The sequence below is a fragment of the Pezoporus occidentalis genome, unplaced genomic scaffold (assembly GCF_034315485.1).
Source record: "Pezoporus occidentalis ecotype Australia unplaced genomic scaffold, CSIRO_AGI_Poc_V1 ctg85, whole genome shotgun sequence".
Taxonomy (NCBI): Eukaryota; Metazoa; Chordata; class Aves; order Psittaciformes; family Psittacidae; genus Pezoporus; species Pezoporus occidentalis.
The window spans coordinates 206388-227144 of record NW_026916212.1 but is presented as its reverse complement, the minus strand read 5'-3'; the positions used below and the strand labels follow the sequence as shown (position 1 = coordinate 227144).

The following is a 20757-nucleotide window of genomic DNA, read 5'->3' as shown; positions in this document are numbered from 1 at the left end:
ACAGAAGCTGTATGAGCATCAGTGAAGGCACTGATTGTAAGAAGATGACCGATGAAAACTGATTTGGAGGTGAAGTCACCAGAAAAGACCAACTGAATAGAACATATGCAAATAGGTACACTTGGACCTCATCGTAACAGGAAGACACTGACATTAATTTGTCATTTACAATTGGAAGAGCTAATCTTACGCAGACAGGTAAAGACCAGAAATGCCAGACCAAGTACATCTTCTGAGATGTTATTTAAAAATATCCATAGAGTTACAATGTACATATACTGCCCCTAACCAGTTACAGCTTTTAGACTATTCAAAATCTCTAAAAAAGATCTGGAAATGCTGAATTATTGGAAAGATCTTCTGGGATTCTTGAAAGGTCAGTCATCATGGACATATGCTTCTCCAGACTCTAGCCAGCCTAGACATCTAAAGAGATTCATTTTTCCAGAGCACTAACAAGACTTTTTTGACCCCAAGTCTCAAAAAATTCCAGTACAAAAATTGTGCTTCTTACCCAGACACAGAAAACAAATTGAAAAATTGGAAAGTATGAAGTGCCATTATGAAATGGTACTTGGAAAAGAATAAACATGAGGTTTTTTACACAGACATTTTATTTCCTGATAAAAGGTGGCAATGGGAACAGAAAGAGTTCAGACCTATAAATGGAACTGTCAATTCTAAGAACATTCTTTTATTTTTAGGAAGATCCTCGAGACTTACTAATATATCTTGTAAATCTTCATAAAATGTTCTTAAGACAGTCAGCCTAGTTTCTTTTATGCACGATGCAATTTCTTAACAATTAAATATCTATGCTTTACTCATTACTGCAGGTTTTGATGTTTGGTTTTGCTTTGGGTTGCTTTATTGTTTTTCTTTTTTTCTTCCCTTTGAAGTAGTTTTATATTCCACTATGGGCCTACCTCAACAACTGAGCCAGGTAAGACCTTCTATTATTATACAGCAAGACATTCAGGCCATTTCTTACTGCCTTCTGAAAACAAGCTGTTAGCGCAGCAAGGGGCATACACATAATATTATTTCAAGCATTTCTGCTTATACCTTCTAAGGCTTAGGGGCTAAGGACTAACTAACTGGATCAGCAATACCTGCATATTGTTGAATGCTAAGGTGAAGGGCTATAACCACTCTACTAAATTAGCCATTCACTTTTTTCCCCTCCAAGTTGCTGATATGATTCCTTTTGCTTCCCTTAGCTTTGCACCATGAGTTGTTCTTTCTATTTTGTGATGTGATATAAAGCTGAGGTACAAGTACTTTAGAACAAGTATCCTGTTCAAAGTAGTTTTTGATTAGGGAAGAAAAGTTTGCATGAAGTGCAAGTTAACAACTCTTACACCAAATTTTCACCATCAATTCATTCATTGAAAAGTCTGTTCCTTTCAGAAAAGTGTCATGTCAGGATAATATTTTTTAATAGATGTGGGATAATTAGTGTTACTGCCCAGGAAGTTTTTATGAGCCATCTGTGTCCCTGCTGAGGATATTGACTCTGGAAGGTATGGTAAATTAGCTGTAAGTCAGATGTTTCTCCACTGCTTTAAAGCCAAAAAGAAAAAAAAAAAAGAACGCACTCCCAACTTCTTCATATTTAAAAAAGGAAGAGAAAACAGGTAATGCAACTAAAACTGAAATGCCTCTTTAGAAGTACAAAATTGCAGAGCTGTAATTGCTAGTTCACCTGTGCATGTATCAATTAAGGTACACATGCATCCTACTGCAAAAGATACTTTCTTGAAGTTGTGCTTAAGATTTATGTCAGTACATGTTAAAAAAGTCAGACTATTTTCCTTAACAGAGAAACTATGATATTATAGATAACATTAAATATAGACTGTTACATCTACCTTATATTTACTGCACAGGACTAATACAAGCTTCAATAAATAAGCATTTAAGGGGAAAATGAGTAATACATGTAAAGGTTCCACAGATTTCTGTTTCCTCTTTTTTAAATTACTACTTCCATCTTTAATCCAATTTCATGTATGTTTCTTACTGATTAATTTAGCATAAACATTTACTAGAAACCTAGAGATCATGACCATCTCCCAGTACAGTTTGGTCAACCACTGCAGGCAGAAACAAGATCTAGTTTAAAGTTCAAGGCTATTTTGAACAGTTGAATTTTGGTTTCCCTATACCTGCTCAAACCTTACTAAAAACTGGAATACAGTCAGGCTAAAAATATTGTTAGAAAAAAACTGAGAAGTTGTTCTTTGTAAAAATCATGTGATCTTGAAAACACAGTCTCTTTTCTAGAAGCAACTAGATTTTCAGCCTCTCTCAGTTTGAAGAGTTTAAAGAGTCATAAAAAAAAAAAAAAACAAAACAAAAAACCCACTCAGTCTTATTAAGACTTATTTCTGTAGAAAATATGTGGAGACAGAGACAACAGCCACTAGTTCTGTGTGTTCCACTACAGTGGAAGTTTTAAACATCACAAGTGTTTAAGTTCTCAGACTAACCTGTGCTGAACATGGGATGTACTTATTCCACAGCATTTTAGAAGCCTGTACTATTTTTTTTTCTCCAACGATAAAAGCTTAGACTATCTAATAAAGTTCAAATCCTCATCTGTATTTTTCCTTCTTGTAAAACAAATGTTATTAGCAATACTAGCAGTTGGAGATTCATTTCAGATTTTCTGTGAAAACAGAAAGTAGCAGTGGCACCTTTCACATGCGAATCACTAAACATATATAAAATTTAGCCTCTATAGAATGTCTTCAACTTATAGTCACAGTGGTGAATTCTTGGAAGGCATACATTTTATTCCCATCACCAAAAGCTACCTATATATTAGCTACTTACAGAGAAAATGGGCAGGGTGAACCCCACTGTGTAGAGGACAGTGGATGTGATGGTACTGTCATGGAACGGATACTTGATGCTGTCATCATTACAGAAAAAGCCTCTTTGATACGGTTTTATTTTGGCCAAGTTTAGAACACCAAGGGGCAAGCCAGCTGTTGGGGGAAGGAAAACAAAAAAACAAAAACAAGAAATACACGTGGTTAAAAAAAAAAAAAACAACAATTTTTAAACATGCATGGAGGAAGCTACCAAACATGCAAAAATTAGATTTCCTCAGTATCATGCAATGCACACACTTACCAAATCCTGTTTACAGAGATTTATCTCTCCTAGAACGACTGAGGCTGCCCACCAGATACAGAAGTTATCAGAGTGTAGAGTTCAAGGTGAGCAAGGTGAGTTGCCACACACTGAACCAATATTATGCTTAAGAAAAGCATCTGCTACCTACATGACTGAATTGAAGGCAGGCTGCCTTTTGTGCCCTTCCCTTTGCCATCGCCAGACAACATGACCTTGTGTCTTAATTGCCAGGCTTGTTCTACACACTATAACCAGGCTGGTGTTTACAGAGGCCACCGTGAAAATACAGATTTTGCTGTAGTTACGGAAGAGGTTTCATGCAATTAGGTTTCATGCAGGTAAGGGGAACAAGAGAACTACAGAGACACCTATGGAAAACATGGACACTTTAAAAGGACTGCATCTCAAAGTAACAAGATTAAGACTTTAAGGGTTGCATTTATACAGCTTTTGAAAATTTTGGAAAATGTCTGAGTGAAAATCACCAAGTTATTAACATGGAAACTGAGATTTGAGTACAAATGCAAACGACAGCTCTCTGAACTTAAGACTTTGTGACATATTACCCATTCCCTCTCTTACAAATTCACTTCACTATACCGGTAATCACAACAACAAAGCCATCAAGACCTCCAACAACCACATTCAGGTCTGACTTATTTCTGACAATAAGAATCAGCTAGGGAATAGACATTTGCAGAAGCAATGACCCCAGGAAACGCAAGTTTTATCATTTGGTCCCTTGAGCATGAATAGATCAATAGCTAGGCAATGGATAAGTAAGGCTATACTGTACTTTGGTCTAAAAACCAAGTAAAAAAGGGCAAACAAAACTTTTTTTCCCCAACATCCATGCCATATACAATTCCACACATAGGCACTCTATATGCAGGTTAGATGGTAAGTACAATTAGCGAAGCAGAAAAGACTACTCATGATACAAGCTGCTGTACTGAAAACAAAACAAATATTTCAAGGAAGTTCACACAAGAGAGATTGCTTTGATCTCTGGTGAACTTGTTAAGACAACTATCAGGTAAGTCACTTAAAAGGGTATTAAATAGTTTACTCTTGTATCCATTAGAAGAGAAGACATCAGGGGTGAAACTGTAGGAACAAAGGGATAAATCCTGGCCTCCTCTTTGGGCTGCTAATTTGCAGTGCAAAAGCTCATGAAGTGCATATTGAAACTGTATGAGTTTGGCAACACCCCAGCTCCTAGTCCCTCTTCCAAGAAAATCGCTATGGTCATAGAAGGCAGTCTGGCTGGAATTTACAGCCTCCTATGGAGCAAAGATGAAATTTTTCCACAAAGCATGTGAACTCCTAAGGACTGTCCACACTTAGCCTTAACAACTGGGGATGCCGATGCAAGCAAAGCAGCAGATGCTTACCATCCTGTAGAGAAAAAACAGAACAAGAACACAAACAACGTTAAGCTTGTTCAAATTTAAAAAGCACAAAGCTTTTCATGAAGTAGGATGCCACCTTCAAATCAACTGGATCTCAAAGGTTGCTCTCCTTCCTCTGCTTTAATGATTGAGAAAAAAGATAGAACTTGACAGAATGCAGATGGCAGAAACAGCCAAAACAGAACTGCAGCCCTTCACATATGAAAGGGGCCACACCAAAGAACTTTGTAAGTTCAGTCAGATCAAAGGACACATGTCTGGAGCCAATTTTTAGCTCCACTCAAGGACATGGCAAGATGCCACTAACAAGTCAGAGCCCATGTTTCCCATTTTTCTTCTATTGCATACCCAGTGTTTGGAGTGGCAAAGCCATTACTTATTTAATAGAATCCTATCTTCTCAAACAGGTCACCAGATTTTCACTTGCGGAAATATTACATCCTTGTGGTTAATTTAAGCAGTAGGTTGTGTTTTGCAGAAGCTGACTACTTAACAGACATAAATACCTGTATTCCCAGAAAAGCTCAATACCAAGCTCACTAAAACTCAATACCAAGCATCTTGCTGTTTCATTTAATTACATTTTCAGCTTTCCAGATCAACCTTTTATTTTCTAATCAATATTGCTCAGTTTTCACAAAAAGATTTTGAGGTGATTTGCTTGGTTTTGTTTCTGGGCTTAATTTCATTAGCATGGGCTATTTCATTTTCACCAGCAGCTGAAATATACAACTGTTTGGACTGGAGGGGACCTTAAAGCTCATCTGTTTCAACCCCTTGCCATGGGCAGGGACACCTTCCGCTAGACTAGGTTGCTCAAAGCCCCATTCAACCTGGCCTTGAACACTGACAGGGATGGGGCAGCCACAGCTTCTCTGGGCAACCTGGGCCAGCACTTCACCACCCTCACAGGGAAGAATTCTTCCCAATATCTAATCTAAATTTACCCACTTTCCATTTAAAGCCATTCCCCCTTGTCTTGTCACTACATGTCCTTGTAAAAAGCCCCTCTCCAGATTTCTTTTGGAAGACTGATACAAGATCTCCCTGGAGCCCTCTTCTCTAGGCTGAACAAGCCCAGCTCTCTCAGCCTGTCTCCATAGGAGAGGTGCTCCAGCCTTCTGATCATCTTCGTGGCCTCCTCTGGACTTGCTCAAGCAGGTCCACATCCTTATGTTGGTGACCCCAGAGCTGAACATAGTGCTACAGGTGAGGGGTCACAAGAGCAGATAGAGGGAGAGAATCACCTCCCTCCACCTGCTGGTCTCACAGATCATGGGTCATGCATTTGGTTTTTATTTTCAAGGAAGATTTCTTTAGGAACAGGAAGAGAGCTATTACATGAGTGTACATGAAAAAGAAAAAGAACAGTGAGTGTTTTAAACCTACTAGCAAAAAAAACCAGGTTTTTTTTTTTTGTTGTGTAACTGCAAGCAGGAGAGAATTACTCACTCTGCAACCAGGTTTAGACAGGGGAAGGGGGAAGAGGAAAAGCAGCAAAGAGGACAGCTTCACTGAAGTGAATGCAAAATTCATTTTATAGTTCACAGTAAAATAATACAAGAAATTGGAAGGTGACTACACATCTTACACTCACTGCCCATTTCCATTTTTTTACATTACTGTTAGAATTCCCAGTGCAATCCAAACAATGCACTGCTTTCCAGCACTGAAGTAGAAGACCAAAATGCTGTTTAGTTGACAGTTAACCTACCCTAAACAACTACTAGCATTTTTACTACTGCTTATTTTACAGGGAGAGAAGACAACACTTAGTACACTGTAATCGAAAGGTGCTGAAGATTTCACCATAACAGGGGAAAAAAACAACTAAAATACACCAATGTCTGTAACCAGCCAGTATTGCCATCACAGGTGCCAAGCATCTCCATGACCTTTAAGCAGGCAGACTCTACAGTGAACCTCTAAAGAATGCATGCATATTCCGTTTCATTAACTTCTACAAACTGGAGGAAAGGCTGACCAAGATCTGCTGAAAGATTACGGGCTAAAAGGCAATCTTGTAGATCAACTTTCATGCCTTGTCCTCTTCAAGATGCACCTCCTCTTCATTTTTACCTCGCCAGCACCAGCAGTAATCTCTGAGAGTGCTCTTCTGGTCCAGGTAACTTTATACCTTCAAGGACTCAAATGCATCACTTGTTTTTCATATCCTCTAAAGCATGAACTTCAGCTCTAAAAAAATGTTTTCCTTGAAGTGCCCCATGCTTTGAACTCAGAATTAGAGTTGTCTATATTCTGTTAAAAGTTGTCTAGTTGATCTCATCATAAACTAGTGACCTGAGCTGTTTTCCAAGATGACAGCAAGAAACAGATGGCACTCCTCTGATCTGGTTTCTCTCCCCTTTAAATATACAGAGAAAATAACCTGATCACTTAAGTGCTCTGAAACTGGCCTATCCAAGAGACACTTCTGTAATGCTCATGCAAACAGATCCTGGCTAACCCTGAAAGCTACAGCACTAGTAACAAAATTGAACAGGAAAAAAAGACTGTGGAGATTTGAAGCCTTTACCTATGTAAAGAAGGTGAAAAGTCTTCATATATACTAACAAGAATAAACGTGCACAGGATGGAGAGGGAGAGGAGAGAGGCAAGACAGATACTTGAATTACTGAACAGTGTTTGCATAGAAGAAACAGCAGGAAGTTTTTGGCTATAAGAACAAGATGACACACATTTGAACAGAATTAAGTTAAACTAGCTGAAATACCTAAATGGGGCTATGCTGAATTCACAAAGAGTTTCCAGCACTAATCTTAGGTTCAAGCCAGTTGCAGTGTGGTTTCCATTGAAAACCTATGGATACCTCATGGTAATATCAATACTTCAGGGAACTCATTTAATCACATCTGGCTGGACGACACAGCACAACCCAAAAGCCTGTAAGGAAGGGAGGGAAGTCCAGGCTCAGAGACCAGGGAGGAAGTTGCTGTGAGAATGGCTCTCCACCCACACAAAGGGAATGTCAAGAAAAACAATACCCAAGGGAAGAGGGGTGGGGTGGGTGTGAAGTCTCATTTAAAAAAAGACAACAGTTTAATGGGAAAAAAAAACAAAAACACCTTTATTTTAGAGGGTTGTTTTTTTTTAATATGTTATATTTTAAATAGTTTTAAGATGCAATCAAAGAAAAGTCATTAAAGTTACATAATTTTCTTGTACAAATGAAGTGCTGGATACCAAACTATGATCTTTTCCCAATGTGTCTAACACTGCCTTATTCTTTTAATTTGTCGCATTTATCAAATCTGTAGCTTTAGAGTTAGGTGCTTAAATTTAGAGGCATAAGGAATTGGATTCTGATACCAACGTGCCCATTTGGCTTGGCCAGCGAGCTGCACAGAATATTTTGGGGATATATTTCCCTAAACAGGAAAAAAAAAAAACCAAAACACAAAACCCCAGCATTTATAGCTGAATTTGTTTTTAAACACAACCAGCAGTTGCCATAAATACTTAAGACCAGCGGAGAATACACTTCAACATGAGGTAGCCTCAGGGTCTGAAAATACTGCGTTCTACTGAAAATTTAGGAACATTTTCCTAATCAAGTCTGTGGACACAGTTTTAGATAGGTCTCTAAGTTTTATATTTGACAGGTAAGGGACTCTTGAAGTTTCTGGCCATATGAGGTATAGTGTACAATCTGGCTCAGAACCAAGTGTGGTAGTCACAAAACCTGGCTATATTCTCAAAAGCAACTCAAGACAAGCTCTCTTCTCACCTCTGGCCTTCTACTGGTATCACCTTCCCTGCAAGGAGCACTAAGTTTTCACACCATCCTGTCCAAAGAAAGAAAGATCCTGTGCCCACACAACACAGTTTTTCATGAGCACTTGCTCATTTGGGTAAGTGTGCTGACTGTTGGTGAAAGGGACAGAAAAGGAACATGTAGCCAATGATGTGGAAGAAGGGAGAACAAGGACAGACTAGCCGTAGTCTCAGATCAGTTTAAACACCTTGCCACATTTTTTCCTGGTCAGTGCTGCTTTCCCCTCCACAGTTTTAAGCAGTTCAAAGGAATGTACTGTATTCTATGTAAACATCCTTTAATTAACCCAGATGCCCTCCTTATCTGTGGAAGCAACAAAATCTTAGCTTCAGGCTCTGTGCAATCTTAAAAACTAGTGCTGAATTGGTGTTTCAAGTTCCCCGAGACACACAAGGCTTCTACCTAGTCTTCAATCAGGAAGGTCTTCTCATTTAAACAAATGAATATTTAGAACTAGGAGAAAAGCAATGACTTGTAAGGCAGTCTATAGCAAATGAGAATATTCTAGCTTGATTATTAACCAGTTTTCTCCTTATGCTGTAGTGAACTCGCAAGTAAGTGCTAGAGTAAGAAACTACTAATTTAACATAAGACTGGTAAGACTTATGTTTCTATACATTTATTCTGAAAAGTAGGAATTCTGGCTATATTAGAGAAATAATCCCCATAGGACACCACAAATGACAGCCTCAAAACAGAACAGCTATCCAGTTAAGGCTGCTCATCCAAGGAAAAGTTGCTTTTCATAGCATACATTCTTACTAGAGAGATGCTGCTGTAAATAACCCCACACAGAGACAAATGCTATAATTCTGAGCTGAACCCTATACAGCTGGCAACTACCACTGAGGGCAACAGAGAATTTAAATTCCCCCAGTCTTACACATGTATTTTTGTTTTGTTTTCAGCCAAGACAACCATGTTTGTTTTGCTGCTATTTTGCAACGTACAGTCTGAGGTAAGGAAGCAAGCAAGAGATTTAAAGAAACTGGGAAAGGTCACCCTCATGCTGCTGGAGAGACTTTGGGAGCATCTGTAGATAAGATTGCTCTTTGTAAAAAGCAGATGTGCCAAATTTCTCTTTTTTCCCCACAAGCAGTCAAGAGAAGGAATCAACGGCCCTTAGACACAAAGTTCTAGAAATCCAGAAAGCTACAAAGAGGAAGAAGAGATTTAAAAAAAAAAAAGTATTTAGACTTTTGACACGTAGGAGTGAGGAACATACAATATATACACCATATATTTTCAGTAGATAAGATGAGCAGATAGCCCACAGTTCACCTCACAGCCACTTTAAAAGAACTTTATCTTACTTTTCTACCCCAAGGAATGCAAAGTATTTCTAATATCAGCACACTGATTGTTCTGGTAACACCAGATGCTGTGCTAGGCATCAGTAAACAGGATATATGTATTTAATGGCATGAACTACATTCTAATCTGTTACTATTCTACTTGCAACTGCACACTACTTACTTTTTGTTTTCTGATCAATGATTTGGCTAGCAAGAAGCCTGGTCTGCACTGTGGGCTAACTGAGAACACCTCACTAAACAACTCCCTCATCATGCCTTACACTTTTGGTTGAGCCAAGGTAAAGGTGGTAGAGGCAGGAAGCAAAGGAAACCTTCCTCTGAGCTGGACCAGTGCTAGCACGGAAGAGTGCAATTTTTAGTCCAGTCACTTACTAATACAGAACTACATCATAGGATCATAGAACCAACTAGGTTGGAAAAGACCTTTAAAAATCATCGAGCCCAACCATTACCTAAGGACTGTCAAGCCCACCACTAAACCATGTCACTAAAGGCAAAATGATCTCCCTTCATGGCTGCCCCTCATGATCTCCAGTCACAGCCACACCTCATGTGCCCCCTCATAGTGGCCCCACACTGTATAGGTGCTACCCCTACCATCATGGCCACCCCTCAGAGCCCATGGCTGCTTTGGCTCTCGCCTGATACCCCTCACCCCTTGTATTCTAGCTCCTCCATATTCAACAGTTTAGTACTACATGGGAGCACTAGTTCAGTTACCTACATTACCAATCCATTAGAACAGGTCACAACACTTGTTTAAAAATATTCCCAGAAGTGTATTCTCTTTCATATCTATATTTCAACCAAAAAAAAAAAAAGGCATTTAGAAGCACTAAATACCTGTTAATCTAAAAACCATGCAGTTGTCTCTCCTCTGAGCAAGTACAGAAATACAAATACAGAATAAAAACCTCAGAGAGGCAAGTCAGCAATATATCCTAGCCTGCTCTATTACATAGATTACAGCATATGGCTTAATCAAGCCAGTGACAAGTCACAAGCAAAGGCTGTGCCCTGGACTCTGCTGTGCTCAGGGGACTGAGAAGGCTCAAGTTAGACCAGCCCATCCACAAGCTCCTGGAACTCATCACAGTCCACAGTCCACACAGTGAGACAGGGGCCAGCTGCCCTCATTGCTGACGGACCTGACAAGGATTTAAGATCCACAAACTAATAGGTGAAAGCCACTAGGAAGACAGGAGGGTGGAAAGGGAGAGCAATGCGGATCATGGCACGGGTTAAGAGTCCAACTGGCTGAAGCCAGAGCAAATGAGACTGACTTCTACTGTAACCCTTCCTGGTGAGGGAAAATTAAATATTTAATCACTGCTCACATTATGTGCTCAGTACTACAGTCACCAATAAAAGCTTTGACTGTATTGTCTAGAGAATTAAAAAGCCCACAGATACAAAACCATGTACACGCCCCCAAAGACCAAGATGATCTACAAACAATCAAACTAAAGCACTGGGCTTACAGGCATGGAGAACTATACCGCAAAATAAACTGAACTATCAAGGTCAGCTGCTGGCATGACAGGGAGGGATTTATTTTATTTCTGTTTTTTTACTGCAGGTGACACCAACTCCAAATGGCATTTAAGACTAGTGCTCTTCTTTTAAACTCCAGAAGTTTTAATTATTTTTCCATTTTAATCTTTGTTTTGCGGTAGAGCACAGCAAGAGGCTTTCAGAGCATTTCACATACAGCTACACACCCTAACCTGAAATACCTCTCAGCCTCTAGAAAGGTAATGGGCAATTAGTCATTAGGAGTGCAAGTGCTTTTTCCAGCGAGCCTTACAAGCATAATAATATTTTATTCAAACAGTCTTTAACAAAGCCAGGTATTACAATGGTAGTGTTACAAAGGGACTCAGAATTTCCATAAGATTGTCTACCTTGTCATTCACCAGAATGTGAATGTACATATTGTACGTACTGTATATATTGCTGCATGCCACCATGTTTGAGTATTTTTACACTATTTTTCACTGTATACTGAAGTTTGTAGTGTCTAACAGTATATTTTGAAAACATAAGCTCTGTATTAAGCTAGATCGATATAGAATTTTAAAAGAAAAAATTAGAATACCCTATATATTTTAGAGCTATCAGAGCAATCATTTGGTACCAATTCAGAAGACTTTCTGAGAAGTTAATTTAACCAGAATTTGTAAAAAATATTTATACAACACTGCTCTTAATACTTGAGTAAAATTAATAATACTGCAGTATAAAAAGGCTTCCAGTACTCACATAATAAGAGCAGGTGTCATTTTCCAGTTTCAGTAGAAATTAACAGTATTAGATTTGTGATCAAAGTTTCTATATATGAATTAGAGATTTCATTTCCTGCCTTGAGGATAGGAGTCTTAAGATTCAGGAAGATATGGGAATAGTAACAAGAGGCTGTCTGCAACGGGAATAGTGATCTTGCTTCCATTCCCATCATCTGCATTAGCATTAGACCCAGCTACCATACTGGTTTGGAGTATTTTAAGTGAATACTAGTACTGTAGTATAGGCTCACATATCAAAACAGTTAAAAACTGTTTAAAAAGTTAAGAAAATCTAAGTTTCCTTCAGCCAGCAAAAAGCTACAGAACTCATAAGAAACATCACAAAAACAAGATACTGATCAAGATGATGATTTTTGGAATTTAACAGGGTACAGTTCCTGACTGGATAGAGCTATTTGCAAGGCTTGATCTCACTGCCTCCCTTCTGTATCTCAGCATTAAACACCCTCTTGGCTCCTTAAGGGCCACATATGCTCCCCATTAGCTAGCTGCACATCAGAAGGTTCCATCATTATAACTAGAAATTTATTCTCTCGAGTCTCTCCACCACTAGCTTTCAAACCAGCCTCTTCAGCTTAAGGTGAGGATAATCCACTGCCCTTCAGAAACCTTAAAATAAGGAATATAAGCTTAGATACATGTATGTTCCTTATCATTCCAATACTCCAGTTTCAGAGAATACTGCACCTACTGTTAAGTTTCAGTGACATGGTCAGAACAGGTTTACAGTAATCTGCAGATCTGCAATAACAGAACAAAGTTAAAGGGACAAAAATGCACTGAACTTAGTTTGAGGAGAAAAATTATTCCAAGACGGGTGAAGTTACCCAAGGTGCTGAAATTTAATACATAATCCCTTCTAAACTTAAGCCAAAAAATGAGCAAAACTCCTGTTTGGTACAGCTTCCTCCTTGCCTAGGAAAGGCATCTTGTTACAAAAACGTGTAACCCTTCTTCTAAACCAGGGATGGCTAGCTACCTGCTCAAAACCACTTTATGAGATCAAGTAACCCTCATGTGGTCTCTCCGAAAGCTGCACAATTAGCAGTAACAGATGAAGGGGAGGAGGAGACACTAAAATCTAGGCTAATCCTAGCAATATTCACTGTTTCATAAGAAGCATCAGAGAAACAAGGATGTATTCATATGGTTCCTGCTTACCTTCAGTTCCATATAATAGAATCACGATTTACAGCCATCCCAAGACAGCTGCCCTGACCTGACATACTTGCCTTTTATAATTTAAAATAAAAAGTTTTATTTTCCTGTTGCCAGATAGCAAGATGTCACATGAACACGGATGCCAAAACCGTGCTTAAGTACAATACAAATAAAACCATTAAACTACAAGTAAAGATGTATAAATAAAAATGTTGAAATACAATACAAATAAAGCTGTTGAAGTACAATACAAATAAAACCTTAACACACTTCTGAGTCAGACTGCTCCTTGGTTACAGTCTTTTAAAGATGAGTCAGTGAAGTCTGTAACATAGCAAGACCAGCCTAATAATGCCTCATGTACTGATCATTTCAAATTCTGTAACTCAATGGGGTAACAGAGTATTTGATAAGAGCACCAAACAATTTGAACATTATTTTCCTGTATCATATTCTGCTAAAAACCTTATTTGGGTCTATTTTTCATTTCTATATGAACAAGCAGTCTTGATTTTAAAAGTGGAACCTGGCTGTGCTAGACACATTCTTGTACCAGAGAATCTGGGAAAAGTACTTTCAAAGACACAATGCAAGTTTATCAGAGAGCTTTCAGTTCCATGCCTTCGAAATAAGCCTCATAACTTGGAAAGCTCTTTCCAGAAAGTGGGTCAACTCATTAGCAGCTGATAAGAGATGAGCAAAAGACCCTGAATAGAAGCAGCAGTTTCCTTCCAGTTTTCAAAATGCAGGACCACACCATTCTGGATGGAAAATTGCTTGTAGATCTACTCACAAGTGGACTGAGAGGTATATTGCTGCAGCTGAACTGAACAGTATTTCCTGATGTGGTCGCAACTCAACTGTTCCTACAGTCTAAGAAAGTATCTTAAGGAAATCTTGCTTCTTCTGGATAGCTTAAATGGTTTTCTTTTTTATGTCTTAAAACTGGGCTGATTAGTCACTTGCTAGTCATCTATTACCTGCATATCTAGTGTTTGTGGATTTTTCAGTTGTCTTCAGTCAACCATTTTACCTTATTAAACCCTAAGGAGTACCTTCCACTGCAGAACAGGGAAAGGAACCAATCCCTGGCACCACTACTCCTGAGCAGATACAGCAATAATCAAGCCCATCACCAATGAATCTAACTTAATTTTAAGGCCCTACTTCTGTGGGCTGTATAACTTGCCAATAAAGTCCCCTGTAACTCTGTTTCCCACTTGCTTTTCTCTTTTCTCCTCCCCATCCTCCAAGGTGAGTTTGTTTTAACTCTCCTGAACTCATTCTGAAAAGAGCATTATCCATTGCTGGGGATAAAGTCATCTGGAAGGCTGCAAAACTCAAGCTATCTCTCATCATTGGATGCCTTCCAGAGTTAAGCCACTTCTTCATGCTACCCACTTCTGATGCTCCAACAGTCACAGACAGAGGACTATCACAGCTTTACCCTGTCATCGGTGTCTGATCAGTGCAACAATGCTCCTGCATAAAATTAAGCAGTAGGACACAACCAGTAGTCAACTCTACTTCTCCCAGCAGGGCTCTCGTGTGGTTTTCAGACCAAGCTGCTTTTAGTCAGTATGAGTTCACGCTATCCAACTCCTTAAAAACAAGTCAGTGTACTCAATCAGCTCAGCGCAGGCTCAACAAGCACCCAAGCAGCTACAAAATAGAGGCAGGACCTCTTCAACTATGAGAGACAAGCTATTTCATAATGTAGCTGTAGTGTGATACTTTATTTTCTGTTGAAAATGTCAGAAGCCCCTTCCATTCCCTTTGAGCAAAGGTCACCACCTTCACATAAGCACACTGCAAGAGCTTTCTGTTTAAGGTTAACAGGCCACCAGGACTCAAGCAGCTGGTAAGGAACCTCACTGCTCACAAGCATCTTCTTGTATTATGCCAAGAGGAAAAAGCATAGTGCCAAATTAAAGGTAATTTGGGAAGGCACTGGAAGGTGAATTAGGATTTACCCACTGCTATAAAAATGAAGGGCAAGAACTCTGAGGCAAGAGTTAGCTAGACTACAAGATACACTGTAAGAGCAATACCTGGCAGAGCAAGAATCAGATTGCTGACTTCGAATAGTGTTCACTAGCCAAGTTCTAACCTGCAGCTTTTCAGTAGGCTTCCGAGCAAGATGGAGAAAGTCTCTGGATAGAGCATTTTTCTTTATGTGGGGGCAAATAAGAACTGACTGTTGCCAGAACAGTAACAAGGGACAGTGCCACAACCAGAGCACTCAGTCTCATGTGTTTAAGAAACCACAGCAGGAAAGGGAAGACTTTCCCTGGTTTAGATGACAATCATGTTTCCAATGAACTGAGCGTCAACTTTGCGAGTATCATCTGATGGTACCTGCTGGACAGTGTCATTTGAAAACAAGCTGCTCTTTCATACAAACCTGTTACAGCTTAACAACGTATTTAAGCACTGGAAAAAAGATTCAGCATCCACATGACATGGAAAATAAGGATGGTGACACATGTCAGTGAGTCACAAGCAGTCAGGGAGGAGGTTTTATTTGAACTAGGACAATCAGGAAGCACTAACCCACATACAAGGAGGCCTTCCCTGCCTAACAGCAACATCTTAATTGTCATAGAGGCAGGTGCCTTCAGTGAGTATACACTGCCAGAAAGGAAGAATGCCACCCACAGCAGACATTTTACAGGGTGTGCAGTGGTCCAGCCACCTGAGCTTCCCACACCACATACTGCAAAAGCAAACTCACCTGTCCTATACACAGGAATCTGCAGTTAGCGTATGTGTATAACATAACATTCCATGCAGAATACTTTAAATAGTAAGCATAAAAAAGTGACAAGCATTTAGTACTTCTGGGTTTAGATCACGTATTCCTTCTGTTTGGAGGACTGCAACTTCTCCTTCCATTACTCAGAAGCAGTTTCATGATGAAAAAGACTGACAAGAGTCTCACTTTCTATACCACCAGCTATCTACCAACATCTTCCTTTTTTGCATAGGTACTGCTTGCAGCTCAAGGTACTTCAACACCCAAGGAGCAGATAGTCCCACTGTTAAAGAACAGCTGGGCAGTAAGGAAGTTTTCAACTGGCTTCTTGAGCCAGCACAGGGTGGAACATGGAGAGGAGAGGGAAAAAAAATCCCCACACATCTACCCACCAAAAATAACTAGATATAAAATGGATGTAAATCTAGTTAAGCAGTTCTTTGCTGTTTCCAACATATTGCAGAAGAGTGGATCAGAACAGTGAAGAGCTGAATTCTTTAGAAGACATCAATTTTTCGAGTCTTTGGTTGTACATATTCTTACATTACACCAGCAATCACACATTGACAAGTGCACTCCCTAATTACTTAAAATAGCTTGTCAGTGATTGTACAGTTAGGCAAGGGACTAAAGAAACAGTTTCTGTTGTATTGCATCCCTGCACTGAAGTTAAGACATGAACTGTAACAAGCACAGACCAGATGCGAGTTCTCCTAGAGTCTTAAGTCACAGAGAATGTTCTCCTTATTGCTGCAGTCACCTCTGCAGAACTACTTTAATCTGACTTGGTCTTTGAGTGTGGTCTAAAAGTAAATGTGTTTAGTAGTTCTTCCACTTCTTTAAGTGTTGTTTACCCGCCTTAATGAAGGTGACTGATTTGCAGTCAAACAATAGACATGTTAAAGAGTGGCAGAGAATATATATAAAGCCTAATGAAGATATCACTCACAAGCTAAGTAATTAAGTTATTAGAATAAGCTGTTCTCTTTTGCATGATAAATCAAAAGTATAATAAACCATAAGAAACAAGTCTTAGTGTCGGAGAAAAAATGGTTCTGTTGTTGCCTAGAAATACCATTCCATCTACACAAAATGTCTCTCTATCAGAAAACCAAAGAGAGGCAAGTAACAAAAAATATGCAGGAGAAGAAAACTCTGCAGCCCAGGCCAGTCATGCTTTCCAGCAATGGAAGAAATCAACCACTGTCTACCAGCCCACGGAGAGGAAGGGAGCTGTTGCCTGCACTGCAGAGCTGCATACGGACATGCAGCACACACCCCCTCAGCATTGCAGATCAGCACTCACAGAATGCAGATACAGCTTCATCGCACTATTTTTGGCCAGCTACTGCAGAAATCTGCAGCTTTTCTTCCAGATTTTCATTTTACAGAATATGACACTAGTTTAATGCTGAAACACTAGTATCACTTAGAAGGAATTCTCATCCTAGTAAGACAGAGAGTTTTTATTTACTCTCAGGGCACCAAAGACTGCTTTCCCTAAATCCTATCACTCTCTTACAGGGTAGAAAGGTGGATGAGGGGTCCTTAAGGCCAATTAAGAGCAACCTTAGGCTTCAGTTTCAGCTTAAAGGGGAGGTGTTGCTCCCTCCTGTGCTGCCTGCTCTTTCTTGGTCTCTTACTTCAGCTCCATCTTGGGCACTTGTGAATTAAATGGGTTTAATGAAAGGTCTGACAAGAAGGAAAAACAGTAGTTACAGTAAAGCTCTTTCTCCTTTCCTTCCCTTTGGAAAACTTGTGTTGGGAGAGTTGAACCTGCACAAAGAATGGTTTGACTCAAACAGGAGCGAGTAAGTCACAGGCATACACAGTCAAGAGTCATCCACTTCCACTGCGGTGAATTTAGGGATAAGGCAGGTCACTGTAACTTGAAGTGCTAACCTTAGGGTTTTTCCTGGCCAACACTGCTAAGGCAATTAAAATAATTTTTCTTCCCTATCTTCACTTACTATGGGGAAGGGATAACAGGAGAAAAAGCACAAGCTCTGTATCAAGTGACAATAAGAGTTACCCTGAGGATCATGACTATGCGACTGGTAGCCTTTTTTGTGTTAGAACAGGCTACAACACCAACATTGAGAGTTCACACCTCAACTGAAGCTGGCCTTCACAGTTTTAAACTTTCACTTAAACAAGTTTTTCCTTGGAGGTTCCATGTCTCTTTAAGTGAAGATACCAGTATCAGGTTATTAATACCTGCAAGTCACTTTATCTGGGCAGTTACCTCGGTCACTTGAGCAGACACCAAAGTGCACAGGGTGGAGGAAGGACAAGGAGAAAGTGAGAATTGGAATAGAAGCACACAATCAACAGGAGCTATTCTTCTTACAGTAAAAAAATTACAACAGATTCCTGCTTTAGACCCACAGGCTTAAGACCTATGTTCTTCGATGAGCCTGCCTCAATCACATGGGAGCCAGGGAGAAGGGGAAGGGAATCTGGTGCTCTAGGCATTATCTTTGCCATTCCTACATTTAGCATATTTTTTGTCACAGCTAAAGTTTCACTGAAACCTGTAACTCGATGAGTTCAAAAGTTGCAGATGCCATGAAACTTCAATGTTATGTCTGTATTCTTTTTTTCCCTACTAGGAGGAAGTAAACAGGCCCAAGGAAAATAAAAAGTCTGTCAACCCTCCAGCACACTGAGGCATCAGACTAGGGCATCTGTGATCCAAGTGCTACATGGAGGCAGGGGAAGGTATGTACAGTGATATTACACTGCAGGGCAAGGTCAAGAATACACCTCCAGGTGGTAACTTGGGGCAGGAGCAGGGGGAAACTCTCATTCTTTTAGCTAAATAATCCTGCTGTCATATGCCTCCTATAGACTTAATATATTTTGTTTTCCTTGATTACTCAAGATTAGTCAGGATATGCCTGTATGCTTCAAACAGTCTGAAGTATATGCACAGTGCAAAACTTTTGCTTAAAGATTTGGTAATGACAATTACCAGTACAGACAAAACTGCTTTACTGGACACAAAGACAGCGTGGAAGTTTAAGCCTTGCTATAGCACAGCTTTGCAAAACTTCTGATCTTAATAAAGACTGCTCATACTGGACTAGGTAGATCCACTATGATTCCCCAGAGGCTCTCTCTCATATAACATTTTTTCAGAGCAATGCATCATTCACTGCAATTTTGTTCTTTCAAGCCATTTAGCTACAAGTACCATTGCTTTTTGAAGCACCTATCAAGATAAAATGCTGCTCACTATGCTCCTACTGATGCTGGAGACATCTGCCTGACTGAACACGACCCAGTGTGTATGCCAAGAAAGTGCTTAGCTTTATGACTGAAGTACTATTCTCATTCGATTAGGAAGCAAATATCCAAAGCTAACACTTCCTAAGATTAACCAAGAAGTACAGCTACAGATACTGAAGACACTTTCCAGGCTCTCAATAGCCAGAGGTCCAGAAGATTCACAACTCTTAAAGAATAAAACTTTCTCTCCACTGATCGACAACAAACATCACTACTCGTTACAGCGCGTCATTACCTAAAAGGAGTGAGCTAAAGCAAACTGACCACGATGCATTACTTGGGGCAGCCAAGGTAAGCCGCTGCCGTCCTGCGGCGGTGTGCTCAGCACAAGGCCATCACCATGGCGCCTCTCCTGCCCCTGCTCATGCTCCTCACCGCTGAGCACAGACAAACATCACGTCCTGCCGCACACCCCCACTTCACTCTCAGCCTCAGCCTAGAGCATCACCAGAACCGCAGGCAACTAAGGCCTCAAAGAGAACCACCTCCTCCTTCCAGCCGCAGCGCGCCGCCGCTGCGGGTCACCGGGAGAAGCGCGCTTCCCGTGATGCTGGACCCTGTAGGGCAGCCCTCGACCACCGGGCTGACACACGCACCCTGCAGTCACCTACTTTCCCTCACAGCACGGGATTTGCCACCACCGGTTTACAGCCTACGGAAGGGGTCAGGGAAGACACAGTAAGGACAACAGAGATCAGAGGGAGCTCCAGGTATCAGTGGGTAAGCGGCAGCAGCTCCCTCCCCTCTGCAACTTCCCCGGGGGGCGGCAGTGACCAGATTCCTCTGGGAGAGGGGCAGCAGCGCTGCTGCCTCCGCGGCAGCAAGGGGAAGGAGGGAGGTGCGGAATACAGAGGGGCGGCAGGCAGCGGTGAAGAGGCACGCAGGCACAGGGAAGGGCATGGTGCCTGGCGCCGCTGGGGAAGAGGGTGGGAGAGGGGTAGCATGCGATTAGCCCGGTGTCGTGCGGGGAGGGAGCGCAGCGCCGCACCCAGGCCGGCCCTCATTACCCCTCCGCGTCCCGCCGACCTACCCAGCACCACGCAGATCACGTCCAGCGCCACGAAGGGCAACCGCGTCCTGTCAAACATGCTGGCAGCGCCGGGCGCCCGGCGCGGCGGCGGCGCCTCCTCGCGCGGCGCGGTGACAGCCTCGGCCGCAGAGGCGGGCGCGGAGCCGGGATGGAGGGAGTGGCTGAGACCCAGCCACGGCCAGGAGAGGCGCTGCGCTGCGCTCAGAGCCAGAGGCTCCCGCACTCCTCGATCCCGGAACCCGCAGTGCGTTTCTCCTACCGCCGCGGCGCCCACGGGGGCTTTAAGGAGAGCGGGCAGGCGCGGGGGTCTGAAGGGCGGGGTGGCGGTGCCTCATCCCGCCCATCCCTGCCCGCCACTGTGACGCCCCTCTACCGGCCGCGTTCCAAGGGCCGGGCGGGCCCGACCAATCGCTGTGGGGCCGGCCTCATGCCTCGCCCCGCCCCCTCCGCGCGGTGGGGCTGTGCCGGTCCTTCGGTCGCCGGTGGCTGCTTGGAACGGCCCGGGGCCGGTGCCGCTCGGGGCCGCGCCGCAGCGGTCCCTTCGCT

At 41.5% G+C, this 20757-nt stretch overlaps 1 protein-coding gene across 2 annotated transcripts in view; it reads right to left on the bottom strand.

Moving 5' to 3' along the window:
- Window positions 1-20431, bottom strand: part of PLPP1 (phospholipid phosphatase 1) — a 59301-nt gene extending 38870 nt beyond the window's left edge. Inside the window, exons 1-2 of one of the 2 annotated variants that reach the window (XM_062604304.1) lie at window positions 20212-20431; window positions 2839-2993 (exon numbers count right to left, since the gene is read on the bottom strand). In XM_062604304.1, the coding sequence (XP_062460288.1) occupies window positions 2839-2993; window positions 20212-20269 (213 nt within the window). In that variant the 5' untranslated portion in view covers window positions 20270-20431. The remainder of the gene's footprint in view (window positions 1-2838; window positions 2994-20211) is intronic. The other variant, XM_062604305.1, reaches the window with a different exon arrangement.
- Between the last annotated feature and the right edge of the window lie 326 nt (window positions 20432-20757).